Below are 14,298 nucleotides of genomic sequence, written 5' to 3'. Positions count from 1 at the left end.
TCAAAGACAAAACCAAGCAAGCAAACAACCCTCCTCCTCAAAATGAACTCGGACATACAGAGAACAGATTGGTGGTTGCCACAGGCGGAGGGTGGGGGGTGTGAGAAATGGGTGAAGGAGGTCAAAAGGTACAGACTTCCAGTTATAAAATAAGTAAGTCATGGGGATGTAATTTACAGCATGGTGACTATAATTAATAATACTTATTTTATATTTGAAGGTTGCCAAGAGAGTAATCTTAAAAGTTCTCATCACAAGGAAAAAATTTGTAACTATGTGTGGTGATGGGTGTTACGTTGACCTACTGTGGCGATCCATTTTGCAATATACATGAATATCAAATCATTATGTTGTACACCTGAAACTAATATAATGTGATATGTCGATTATATCTCAAACAATTTTTTTAAAAGACTCCTTTCCAAAGCTTAGAAGCACAGACAGTCATAAAATGACCTCTATTTCTTACATTCAACAAAGGAAAATCCCTAAACTCTTTTCTTACATTCAATAAAGAAAAATTTCCTTGAAGAAAACTGCAGAGTCAGTCCCAGTTACAAAGGAAGTGCATCTCTTTTTGAAGCATCACGTTATCATCCTGTGGCCTTTTGCCAGAGGACTCAAGATTTATAGCCAAGGCAGAGAGGATATTTCCCACTGGCACCTGCCTGGTGGTTTAAGTGTTAAACCTAAGCCTCAGAGGAGAAAGTCCCCATTCTTGTTGCAGATTGTAATGAGAGACAAGGAGGGAGATATCTGAACCAGCTCTGTGAATTTTATTTTAGGTTGGACTGAGCAACAATACGCAAATCAAAAAACAAGCAGATTGGGCTTTCCTGGTGGCGCAGTGGTTAAGAATCTGGCTGCCAATGCAGGGGACATGGGTTTGATCCCTGGCCCAGGAATATCCCACAAGCTGTGGAGCAACTAAGCCCGTGTGCCACAACTACTGAGCCTGCGCTCTAGAGCCCGCGAGCCGCAACTACTGAGCCCACGTGCCACAACTACTGAAGCCCGCTTGCCTAGCGCCCGTGCTCTGCAACGAGAAGCCACCACAATGAGAAGCCCATGCACCACAATGAAGAGTAGCCCCCACTCACCACAACTAGAGAAAGCCCGCATGCAGCAATGAAGACCCAATGCAGCCAAAAATAAAAACAAATAAATTTATAAACAAACAAACAAAACAACAAGCAGATTATCATGAGATTTAGAATTATTTGTCAGCTACTCCTTTAAGGTCCTCCCTACAGATATTAACCCTCCTTTTTTTTTTAAACGGGAGATTCCAGGTTGACATATATTTAAGTTAAATTGAACTCTTTAGTGCACTGACACTAAAACATTATTGCAATACATTGTAAAAACAAGTTCAAATGTCATAGCATGTGCATGCGTACACAAACACACACAAACCTACTTTGAGTCTGTGTCTGATATTTTCTACTCTCCTAAGTAAAGAACAAGACTTTTGCTGAGATTTTTTAAAAAGTGTAATTTAGGGATTTAAGATTATGCAATAAAAACAGTCTGAAAGTTACTCCCCTCCATGCTGTATCCTTATAAATTATACAACAGATATAAGAAATAAATTGTTGACTTCATGCCGGGGCTTGAAATCATGAAGGGGGATTGCTTGAGAGTACAGAAACAAACAATGTGGCCCCCCAAATAAAGAAATTGATATGAAACCATGGGAGAAGCCAAGCCCCCAGGTAACCTAAGTTTACACCCACATAGGAATTCTGCTGAATCCTGAATCAGGTGGGAGAATTCTAAACCAGAAAATTAGTGTACAATCAAGAAGTGCTAGTGTCCGAGGAATGCCACTGCCATGAAAGATAGATAACAAACTGAGCAAATGGAAGATCTTATACGTGATCAATAGATCAATTAAAACAAATTCATTTAGTATCTTCTGCAACATAAAGCAAAATAAAACCAAAGAATTATGAAAAAGAACCAATTAGAAATCTTGAAAATTAAAGCCCAAATTGTTGAAAAGAAAAACCTCAAAAGATAGTCTGAATAACAGAACAGACACACTGTGTGAATTAGCAAGCTGGGGATTAAGTTTACGGGGTCTTACAGAATAGAACAAAGAAAAAAAGAAGATGAGAAAGTTTAGAGACATAAAGAATGGGTAAGGACATTTTACCTTTCATTTAGGAATTCCAGAGGGAGAATATAGAGAGAAAGGAGGAGGTAGTATTTAATGAATGGCTAAGCATTCCCCAGAAGTGAAGAAAGCTAAGAAATTTCAGAATATCAAAATAAAGAAAAAAATGCTAAAAGTTACCATAGCAGATAGTTTAACTTTAAAGAAATAAGGATCAGATTTTCATTGTAAATTTCATTAGCAACACTATATCCAAGAAGACAATGAAGCGATATCTTCAATGAGCTGTTGGAAAATAACTGTCATTTTAGAATTCTACACTCAGCTACAGTATCACTTTAAAGCACAGGCGAAACGAAGGCATATTTTAAGTATTCAGCATTTAAGAATGTTTAGCACCAACAGATTCTCACTGAAAGAACTACTTAAGATGTACGCCTACATACAAAAAAGACTGAAGGAATCCAGAGGAAAAAGCAGTATGAAAAAAAGTAATCTTAGCCAAGTAATCTTACACAATTCAGTCAATCCTATAGTTTAAGACTAAATTAGTATTAATTGCAAAAAATGTTTAAAACAATTTAGAATTAGAATTCTGGATGATATGAACAGGGGAGTTGGGGAGAAGGGAAACAGCAGAAGAAAGTGAAAATGTCTTGTTCTGTTTAGGAAGAGTATATACATATTGATTACCTTTAGATTTTGTTAGGCAAGTATAACTTTATGTGTGGGTATAAAAAATTAAGAGTAACCATTAGAAAAAAAGCAATGGAATGTATAAATTTCAAACCAACAGAGGAAAAGAAATGGAACAAAGAAAATTCAATCAACCCAACAGAAATCAGGAATGGGGAGAAAAAAGAAACAAAGAGACCATAGGAAGTAGAAAACACAAAGTAAGGTAATATGGTTAAATCCAAACAAATGATTGACTATAACAGGAAAAAAGATTTAAGTGAATAAAAAATGGGAGATTCATGTGAAAACACCATTCGAGGAAAATTAAACTTGCCAATAAGCTCAAGAAAAGATGTTCAATCACACCAGTTATCAAGGATATACAAATATATGGCATTGAGATGCCATCTTTTTTTTTTTTTTTTTTTTTTTTGACTTCAATGAATTTATTGACTCACAGAAGTAACAACCAGGGATTATATACTCTAATGTTTTAAACTTGTAGGCTCTGGAACCATACCTCCTGAGTTAGCATCTTTGACCTAGTTACTTAACTTGTCCAAATGATTTTCTTATCTGTAAAACAGAGATAATTATAGTTCCTTCATCACAGGGCTGTGGTGAGGGTTAATTGATTTAATATAAGTAAATCTCTTAGAAGCGGGGCTGACGCATAATAATTGCTCACTGAGTGTTTGCTGATTCTATCCAGGGATAATTGGCTTCAGGTATGGCTGGATCCTGGTGCTCAAACAAAGCCCATCATGAATCTGCCTCTCTCATTTTTTGGACCAGCTTCCCTATTGACTTTATTGTCAGGCAGTTTTTCCGCTGGGGAAAGATGACCACCAGAAACTGCAGGCTCGGAGAGATGCCATCTTTACTGACCAGATTGGCAAATACTTTTAATTTTGATAATAGCACGTGTTAGTTAGGAAGTTGGGCAAGCAGTTACCCTCATAGCCCACCATTGGGGGTGTATATTGGCACAATCTGGAGAACAATTTATCATCTCTATTAAAACCAAAACATTTGCATACAGGTGCAAGGAAGTATAGTCAAGGATATTCTAGCAGCATGGCTTATAACAGTGAGATACTGGAAAGAACCTAAATGTCTCCCATAAGTGGGAGAACAACTAAATAAGCCATAGCATGTTCATACTGCAGAATACTTTGCAGTCATTAAAAAGAATAATTTTGATTCATTTTTGATAATATGGATAGGCATATTGTGAATATTTAAAAATACACAGAATGAAAGGTACAGAATTAGTTTATATGTGTAAAACCACATACATAAATACTGTGTGTGTAGATAGACAGACAGACAGACATATGTACATAAACACCTAGAAAAAGCTCTGAAGGCTTAAACATCAGACTCAGAGCTAAGATTGCCTCTGAGTGGATGAGATGAGATGAAGAGTGGAGTGAGTGGTGTGTGTTGGCTTGTGGGGAGAGCTTGGGGTGGGGTAGATGCAAGGGCTTTAGTCTTCTTTGTAAAGTCTGATTTTACTTTCAAAGAAATATGTGTGTATTATTTGTTGAATGAGTTTGATTACAGTTTTTTTTCCTCCTCTGGATGTGCTTGCCTTTGCACAAATGGCAGATTTGCTAACCTAAGCTATCTAGGCATTCAGGGAACGGGCTGAGTAGGCACAAGTGGTTTACCAACACTTGCACAACAGGATTTATGACCTCTCTTCTCCCTCCCTTCTACCACACAGTACTCCCCAGATGCTGGAATCTTAAGGAAGGAAAGGGGGCTGCCATATCCAGCTGTGGACTAAGGATGGTAGCACCCACTCTTGAATAAGCAGGTTACCAGCACCCCGCTAAGTGAAGCTGTGTGTTTGTGTGTGTGTGCGCGTGTGTGCTGGAAAGTCGTCTTTTATGTAAGTACGCTGGAAAAATTATACTTCAGGTAAGGTTTGAGGGACACAATGAACCCTACAGCTTCTAGACTATTAAAGCTTTTTTGTGACCTCCCTTGAGCTATCCACTTTCTGAGCTCTAATGTGTAACATCAAGAAAAGGAGGAACCTTCTCCTCTTTGGCAATGAGAAGTTGGAAACACAGCCAGAACAACTCTTTATGTCACTGATTAGTCTCAGGCTTATGCATTTTGCTATTTTAAATTTCTCCCTTATTTCAAACCAACTGCTTATGAATCTTTCCATTTGGCAACCTGGAAATATTTAATTAGAGCTCTTCTATAATGATGTTGTTGTAGAAGTAAAATACTTAGGACAACATCAAAAACAACAATTCTTTCTGGTTCTCCAATTCCACACTGCAAAGTTCAGTGTGTTTCCTCTCTTCCTCTCTGACCCCCACGGCCCTCAGAACTTTCTCCATACTCTGAAACCCCAGTAGTAAGTTATAATCTGCAAGATCCATTTGGAATTTACAATATTGAATTCCTATAGTATTGCCAATTGTATTGTACCACTGGTTCCTTCTATCTTTCTATTTCTTTCTCTCCTTTGAAGTTCCTAATGCAGTGGTTGATTGGTTACTTGATTGATTAGAATCTGGAAGTAGCTGGTATATAATCATCATTAATGCTTGGTTCCCTGAGCTAGCATTGGCTAGGTGCCTGGGACAATGTCTGGGCAGACCCCTTATCTTCTCCCCTGTGGTCCATTAGCCCAGGATGTTGCAAGGAAACTGTGGGGAGTCCTGCTGAGTCTGAGCCACCCTAAAGCCAACAGTCCAAGAGAGGACTGGTTCAGTTTCTAAGCCTAAGCACTTTTCTTCCATTACCACCCAAGGAGCTTGGCCCCAATACACCCCGCTGCCACCAAGGATCCACTACATAATTTGTGGGGCCCAGTTCCCTGCCTCCATGGGGGCCTCCAGAAGCAAGTCCTGGCCTCTTTCCACTATGACAGCTCTTTCTTAGTCATTTTCCATATGACACAGAGACACACTGGCTGTCAAGGTTGGCACCATGGAGCTGCACTGCTCACCAGGGAACACTTAGCCACTTAGCCTGGCTCTTTATCCCAACATTCTTTAATTTCAGGAGCCTGGGCATCACCTGGGAGCTTGTCAGAAATGCAGTGTCTAAGGCCCCATCTCAAACCTATTCATTTAGAATCTGCTTTTTAACAAGATCCCTGGAAGACACCTGGGCACAGAAACTCAGATTAAGCTCAAAGAAGCTCAGATTAAGGCTCTAGGCCTGGGATCTCCCCTGATACAGTTGACTTCACAAATACCATGGCAGGAAACTCCTCTAGGATTTTCACTGGTTGACAGTTTTAATCATGTAAGTATAGCAAGAGAATGACCAGTATGACAGGTAGATTTATCTGAATTCTCAGGCATGGTTATTGCAGTGCAAGATCTCTTTAACATGAACAAATTCAATACAAAGCATGACTCAAAAACATTTGAAGGAATACTAGTAAAGAGAGTAAGATTGAACACACAGGAAGGGGAGTTCAAAACAGCACCATCCCAGGAGAAGCAGGAAAGGCTCAATCAAGAACATAGTGGTCACTGGCCTTGGGCGAAAGGGGGGATGACTTTTCCAGAGAATGAAAGAAAGGAGCGGAGGCAGCATGTAGCCTGCTGGTTTTGTTTGCCTAGCATCCCTTCTCCCTGCTTTTGGTAACAGTCCCAACTTTTTGTTTGGGGACCACTTCTGTCCATTCTATGTGGTCTTGGTAGAAAAGCCAATTAGGGGAGTGGGAATATGACCCAAGGGAAGCTAATGAGATTCTATTTATCTCAGGAATGGGAAATTCAGAGGAGAAAACCAAGAAGAGAAATGACTGGAACTGAGTCCTAGTGGCAGGGGCTCAGAGGAGACTGCCCTAGGTTCCTCTACTTTATGCTCTTCCCAAGACCAGTGCCTGCTTGGCTTTCCTTAAGTTCTGTGAGCTTTGCAATATCTTTCCCCCAAATTCTGGTTTGTTTGAGTTTGCCAGTCAAATTCTGTTGTGTGCAAAGAAAGAACTGTATGAGATACAGAAGGTGTAGACACAGAAACATTTTAAGTTGAGGTGAGAAGAAGTCTGTTTTCTCTGGCAGAGGCAAATAGGATGGATAGTTTGAACCACATGGTAAAGTTATGGAAGGGATCTAATCAAGGATAAGTACATAGAGCAAGCATAAGTAAAAGGACTGCCAGTCAGTGCTGAGGGGCCAGCTAAGTTTGCAGAATATGAAATCACAGTGATTTCCTTGAGTAACCTAGGTGTAGGAAAGGAGAAAGGGCACAGTTGGACTGATTCAAAGCTAGGAGTTAGCAGATACCATGTGTCAGAAACATAAGGTGGGGATATTAAAGGGCTGTCAAGAGAAGTTGAAGGCTAACATCATGGGCTGCAGGCAGGACAAGCAAGGAAATGAAGCTAAGAGGGCGAAATGGGGAGGAGGGGCACGGAGAGACTGAGGCTTGGGTTAGTTGAGAACAGACCAGGGAATAAGAGAGAGACTTGGAAGTTTAAGAGGCTGCTCTATTGCAGTCCAGATTTAAAAGTCAGAAAGTTTCAGCTGCTAAGGCCCAGGGTGTGGGTAATCCACGGACTTCGAGAATTGGAATGTAGATTAAGGTTAGTAAGGCACATTGAGGCCAGGGTCATCCAGATGGCCACTGAAGTTGACCATGATGATGTTATATAAGATGTAAGTTTGGTAACTGGCTCACCTCAATTTTACCAACCAAGTTCTTAAGTGGTTTTATTTTAAAATATTTTAAATGAATGTAGGGGAATGGCCAGGAGGTTGGTAGATTGCAATTTAAAAATGAAGTTCCTTCAAGAAACTACTAGCTATAGAGTAACATAACGGCTAATGGTGTGGGTTCCTGGCTCTGCTCCTTTACTGGCTGTCTAACCCTGAGTAAGTTACTTATCCTCCCTGTGCCTCAGTTTCCTCAACTATAAAATGAGCATAAGACTACCCGCCTCACAGAGTCATTGTGAGAATTAAATGAATTAACATGTATAAAGTGGTAAATGCTGAGCACTTCATAAATGTTAGGTATTGTTATTAAAGAGGAGACATTATAAATAAACTATAATATAATGTGATACTCTATGATGAATATTTGTACAAGCATGTAGAAAATAACTGAGGGGGGGGCACTTAAAACTATCCTTGGGGTAACCAGGGAAGTCTTCAGTAAACAGACAGAAGCAAAAACAAAACAAAGTCCAAGAGTTTGATAAACAAAGGGCATAGGGGAAGTGGTAGGATCTATGTTCAATGCTCACAGTATGACAGGCACCGTGCTATTTTACAAATATTATCACATTTAACACCACATCCCTGCAAGACATGCAACTTCCTTTCACTGAGGAGCACTCACAGGGATTAAATAACTTGGGCACACAGGAATGGAAAGAAATTGGAATCTTCATTTTAAAAAGCAAGTTGGTCTGGCAGAAGAAGAACTCTGCAGAGGGGCCTTCAAGGAAGTGTGAGGTGGAATAGGTAGATCACTGAGCACTCGTGGGAAGCTGGGAAAGTTGAGGATGGATTCACATGCAGGGATCAGATTATAAATGGCTTTTGCCTGTCATATGAGAAGTTTGGACTTGAGTCTGAGAGCAATGCAGAGGCAGTAAAGGATGTTTAAGGAGGCCCTACACAGTGAGCTGAAACCGAGCACGTCGTTAAAAGTACGATGACAGCCAGATACATCAATCTCCAGTAAATCTGGGCGGACCCCCAGACAGGCAGAGGAGACGCAGCAAGGAAGAGGAGCTGCGGCGAGCTCTTCCTCCGCCCACATCGCCGGATGTTTAAAGCACCTAGGCTTGTTCTCCCACACCTCCTTTTGGCTCCTCTCTCTAAACACACCTGGCTGCCTGCGTGCTTCCGGGGCTAACTACGCGCCACCACCTGCGCCCTCCAGCTGAAGCGCAACCCGGCCGACCCACCCCTTTAGCGCCCCCTGGCGTCTGCACCCTTGCTCTTTTTTTAGTGAAATAATTTTTTAAAAATTTATTTTATTTAAGTATAGTTGATTTACAACGTTGTTTTAATTTCTTCTGTATAGCAAAGTGACTCAGTTATACATATATAAACTTTTTTTCATATTCTTTTCCATTATGACTTACCACAGGATATTGAATATAGTTCCCTGTACTATACAGTAGGACCTTATTCATCCATTCTATATGTAATAGTTCGCACCTGCTAACCCCAAACTCCCAATCCATCCCTCCCCCACCCTCCCTTCCCCTTGGCAACCACAAGTCTGTTCTCTGTATCTGTTAGTCTGTTTCACAGATAATTCATTTGTGTCATATTTTAGATTCCACATATGTGATATCATATGATATTTGCCGTTCTCTTTCTGACTTACTTCACTTAGTATGATAATCTGTAAGTCCACCCATGGGACTGCAGGGCTCTTCTAACTCGCGTACCTCAGAGAGCGGCCCGGCCTCCTTCCGCAGCGCCCCGCATCCGGTCACATGAGGGGCAGGTCACCTGCTCTCTGGTCACGTGAGGCCGGTCACGTGCCAGGGCCGCACCGCTAGCTTCCGGAGACATTCGGGGCTCAGCGGGTGTGGTCCTGCGGCTCCCTGAGCCTACCGAACTGCACAGCCAGGATGGTGAGGGCGGGGGTTCGGGTTAGGGTTTGGCCCTGACCGCCGCCTCCCCAGAGCTCAGCCCCTCTTCTCGTCTTTTCCGCTGCAGATGAACGGGACCACCCCCGACCAGGAGCGGCCGCCGGTGTCCGAGCCCGTGTGGGAGCGGCCCTGGTCGGTGGAGGAGATCCGCAGGAGCAGCCAGAGCTGGTCGCTGGCAGCCGACGCCGGCGTGAGAGGCGGGCCCCAGGGACCGGAGGGGAGGGCGGGCCTTCTGGGGTGATGCGCGGCCTGCGAGCGGGATGGGAGCCCCCAGTCCCCCTCCACCCAGTCGATCCTGTTGCCTCTCATTGACTTAATAACGTCCCTTCTCGCCCTCGAAAACTCCCGGATGGTAGTCCCCAGGCACTTGGGTGGAGGCGGGCTGGTCGACCTTAGCCCTCTCAGTGTTCCCACTCGGACTGCGGCCCTTCCTTGTTTGGGTTTTCTAGCCAGGCGCCCAACTCCACCCTGAGCGGGGATCGGCTTCCGCCACCTCGCAGGCTTACATGGCACTAGTTAGGCTATTCCATGTTGGGACCTGGACTGAGCGGAGCGGTAGACAAACCAGTATATGGATAACCTTGAGTGGGACTCTTTAGGCCGGGGGCCCAATAAGCTCAGAACTGTGATTCCAGAGTTCCATTTGAATAGGATTTTTGGGTAAGAGTAGTGGTTTGATATTTTTCCCTTTGTCTCTGATCCCTGTAGAATGACAACCAAACAGGACTTTTAAATTCCTCCAGAAACGAGATAGCAAGTATCCATTGACTCATTGCCACTGTTCTGATGAGCTTTCTTAATGTTTTTCGATGCTACTTGGTCTTGGTACTGTCAAAAGCAGCATCCCTTTTACATTCCAGCACACGGGCGCACACACACACAGGCGAAAGGAAATGGGTTCTTTTCTGTTTTGACACGCAGAATAGGTGCATATAATATTGATTCTACTGTATGTTTGTTTTTTAAATAGTTACTACAGTTTCTACAGGAATTCTCACAGCAGACTATCTCTAGGACCCATGAAATCAAGAAGCAAGTGGATGGACTAATTCGGGAAACTAAAGCCACAGATTGTCGACTACATAATGTCTTCAATGACTTCCTTATGCTGTCTAATACCCAGTTCATTGAGAACGTGAGTTACTTAGTTACATCAGACTTATAAAAAAATAATACTGTTAGAAGGAGCAAGAGTCACTGTGATACTAAGCGACTCATTATTAGGTTCTCTTAAATATTGGTGAAGTAGTGGTTCTTGGAGATTGATGCCCCCCCCCCTTTTTATTAGTAAAGTTTATTTTTTTTCAAGCCTTTGAAAAAACCTAATGATAAAACTTCCTCACATTCCAGTGTTTTCACTGATTTTTAGTTTTGGTGTAGTCAGCAGTTGTGCTGAATTGCATGGCACTCCAACAAGTTTTGTTATGAGCATGCTGTGTAAGGAAAGCCATACACCTGGTCTGATCCTCTGGACACCATCAGGTTATTGATTGTATCCATTATGTCCTGATAAGTTACATTAAAGGCATGTGTGTGTCTACTTGGAATATTCTCAACTAACATTTTGTTATGATGGCTGAACCTATGCCATAGAATCAGCTCTAAACAGATTATTGAGCTTTAACCCAAGTGCTATTTTGTCTATATATTTATCAAATTTCTAGGTGTTAGGTTCTAGGAATACATAGATAAATTAGACAGAGCCCCTCCTTAGAGAAGATCATAATCTTCCATAATAGTGTAATTCCAGAATAAAAAGGAAGCAAGTGTGGCTGGAGCCCAATGACTGTAGGGGAGATTGTTAACAGAGGATGGAGAGGAAGCTTAGTTAAGCTGTTCTGTATTTCTCATAGGGCGGCTAACTTTCTGAGTATCAGTGTTAATTAATCTGTGAAAAGAGAATTAGTAAAGTAGGCTATCTCCTGAGATTGTTAGATGCAAAGTAATAAAAAAAGATTTCAAAAATTGCAAGATTATACAAAGCCCAAGATTTAGGATTGTTAAGAAGAGACTAAATATTGTCATGCAGGTATCTTATGCAGCATGTTTGTACATTTTTAATAGTTCAGGTTGAAATGCCACTACTAGGCTTTTTGGGGAAGCTGTGTGTAAAATAAAGATCTTAATAAAGGTCTTAAATATCTCTTTACCAGTAGGTTTAAAATGTAACAAATATTCTAGTCAACTCTGTAGTCATTTTCTGGTTGTCTACACAGAATGTCAATCTTGGTCCTGAGCATCTTTCCCATTGGAAGAGGCAGTTTACAGGACTCTCATCTCTACTTTACAGGTGTATGCAGCCCCATCACTTTTTCATCATGCTGAATTCCGTGTCCTTTTGAATATACCTGTTGCTCTCATTCTGTACCTTTCTTGCTGGATCAGGTGCTTAGCTCTTCTCTGCAGTCAGTGTTGCAGCCCTAGACTGGGCAAGGAATAGAGTTGGGAGGCTTCTTTTGTACCTGATGTGCCTGTAACCACATTGGTACTGGATTGGTACCTGACTGTTACTTTGGGGGTGAGGGGCATCATAAGCTTCTTTTTCTGAATCATAACCTTCAGGTCTTTTTCTTTTCTCTAGCTCTTCTTTTCTGGCCAAGTTTTCTTAGCTTCTGAGTTTCCCATAATCTAGTTTTTGTGGGTGTTTTTTTTGTTTGTTTGTTTTTTGTTTTTGTTGATTATTTGTTGGTAATAGTTCTTTATTTCTGTTCACTTCTTGGATTCCCTACTTTCCATCCATCTCTCCATCCCCTTAGTCCTTATGCCTCTTCCCCTTCCATTCTGCAGCCAAATTCCCCTTTAGATGTGCCTGTTGCCACTGCCAAATCAAACTGCTTCCCAGACCTCCCTATAATGCCATGTGTTACGTGTTTTTCCATTTGTGGTAGAGCATGATGATGTTGAGTATGGCTAATGCTTAATAAAACTCTGAAATAAACTACCTGCTGATAATACATCTGGCAGTGATTTGACTCTGCATGTGTTTTCTTCAAACCCTGGCCAGTACTCATGTATTACAATTCTGGCTTAAATGACGGTGCCATTTGGTTTCATGGTAGTTTATTGGAAAGATACCCACAGTCATAGGTTTCTGGGTTTTAGTAATTGACCTAGAGGCAGCTAGTAGATTGCAAACTGCATTACAGTTAGTGAAACTGAAGAGCAATCAGGACTTTCCAGGGCAAGAGAAATTAGTGCCTTTAGTAAAGGCTCAAGAGGGGACTCTGAAGGAGGAGAAATGCTGATTAACAGTGACCAGTGCATCAGTGTGTTATCCGGAGGGAGTACAATTCTTGAAGCTTCATTAATCTGTTAATTTAGGAATTTTGTCCTGAAACATTAAGTGACCTAGTTAATGATTTCTTTAGTAGCACTTCCCATGATTGTAATTTTACATTTATTGATATGATTCGATGTGTTGAACTCCCCTACTAAATCAAACCCCATATTTTTGCTAAATGTTGTATTCCTTGGGCTCAGCATGAGCCTGATATATAAGGACTCAGTGAATATTTCAATGAATTAATGAGAGATCACAAAAGTGAAAAGGACCAGGGCTGTTTATGACACGTTAAGAAATCTCAGCCCCTCATCAGCGTTTTCCCTAATTCCCCACCTTCACCTCTTACCTCATCTCCCCAAATGAGGAAAAGATGCTTTGAGGGGAAATATCAAAGATATTTAACAGTTCTGGGAATGGCTACCTAATTTTAAAATGATCAAAAAACCCACGAAGCTGTGAGTTGGGTGAAACTGGTAAGGGTGAAGGAAGTTAGCATTGATTTCCTGCTGTGTACTGAGTACTTGAGATGCATGGTCCTGGCCACCCTTGAAAGATCCCATGGGTTTTATGTATTTGCTGGTTGGTTTCTTAGATGTCATGTTTGGCTTTCCACAGGCTGCTGATCTCTTGTGAGGTAGTTTTTAATGACAGGCAATAGAAAAAGCAGGGTGTTAGTGCTGTTGAGACCTCAGCATGAAGCTCAACATTTCAGGTTAAATGGTCTCGCTATTTAAAGTCTGACGTGACCTTGGTAGCTGCCTTGTCTTAAAGTCTCCATTTTAAGATTTATTTAATTTATTTCTTCCTGCCTTTGAAAATTACTCCCCAAATTTCTGGCCTTTATAGAACAGTTTTTTTTTTTAAGTATGGAAAAAGAAGAAGCATCTGAAATTTCAGATGCTAAAGGAGAGCCTCTTAACATTTTGACATGTATATTCCAAGTCCATTTTCCATGCAGACATTGGGCTTTAAGTGTTTTCCTTTCTTGTTATAAAAGTAATGAACGCTCACTGTAGGAGAGATTGGGATATATAAAAAGTATTAAAGTGTGAAAAAATTAAAACTACAGAAATCAGCTATAATTCCACCACCCCAAATTAACCAGCCACTGAACATTTTGGCATATTTCTTTCTAAGAGTATATATGTATGTGTATAACTTTAACCTTTTCTATATATTGGCAGCCTGCATTTTTCTTAATGTTAGTGTATTATTTTATAAACATTTTAACACATCTGTAAGATTTTGTGAACTTAATTTTTATTGTTTTTATTTCCTTATGTGCCTATCATTTAACAATCTCTCGATATCAATTTTTTTAAATAAAATATTTCATGTGTCTAGAAAAGAACAGATAATAACCACAAATGCTAATAATATACACTACCTTGCATTAACAGATTTTAATATTTTGCCATATTTGCTTAAAAGGACCAACTCCCATTTTTTTCCTTATCTCTAAATATTTTGGGTATGGGCTCCGTTGTATCTCTGCCTTTTTACTCTTCTTACCTGGAGAGTATATCTGTGTGGATGTATGTCGGTGCAGGTATATGTAATATGAGGTAGGGATCTCATTTGGTTCATTTCCATATGAGTAACTTTTACTGTGTAGTTCTT

General features: G+C 40.9%; 1 protein-coding gene across 11 annotated transcripts in view; it reads left to right on the top strand.

Moving 5' to 3' along the window:
* The first annotated feature begins 9,266 nt into the window (after nucleotides 1-9,266).
* LOC118882365 (WASH complex subunit 2-like) overlaps nucleotides 9,267-14,298 on the top strand; it is a 56,294-nt gene continuing 51,262 nt past the window's right edge. For 5 of the 11 annotated variants that reach the window (XM_036827977.1, XM_036827975.1, XM_036827973.1 and 2 more), the window contains exons 1-3: nucleotides 9,274-9,377; nucleotides 9,463-9,585; nucleotides 10,366-10,530. In XM_036827977.1, coding sequence (XP_036683872.1) covers nucleotides 9,375-9,377; nucleotides 9,463-9,585; nucleotides 10,366-10,530 — 291 coding nt within the window. In that variant the 5' untranslated portion in view covers nucleotides 9,274-9,374. Of the gene's footprint in view, nucleotides 9,378-9,462; nucleotides 9,586-10,365; nucleotides 10,531-14,298 lie in introns of all 11 variants that reach the window. The other 6 variants (XM_036827976.1, XM_036827979.1, XM_036827970.1 and 3 more) reach the window with 3 other exon arrangements.

Source organism: Balaenoptera musculus, chromosome 16 (genome assembly GCF_009873245.2).
Source record: "Balaenoptera musculus isolate JJ_BM4_2016_0621 chromosome 16, mBalMus1.pri.v3, whole genome shotgun sequence".
In the NCBI taxonomy this organism is placed as follows: Eukaryota; Metazoa; Chordata; class Mammalia; order Artiodactyla; family Balaenopteridae; genus Balaenoptera; species Balaenoptera musculus.
The sequence above is the reverse complement of the archived record's forward strand: the minus strand, read 5'-3'. Positions and strand labels throughout refer to the sequence as shown.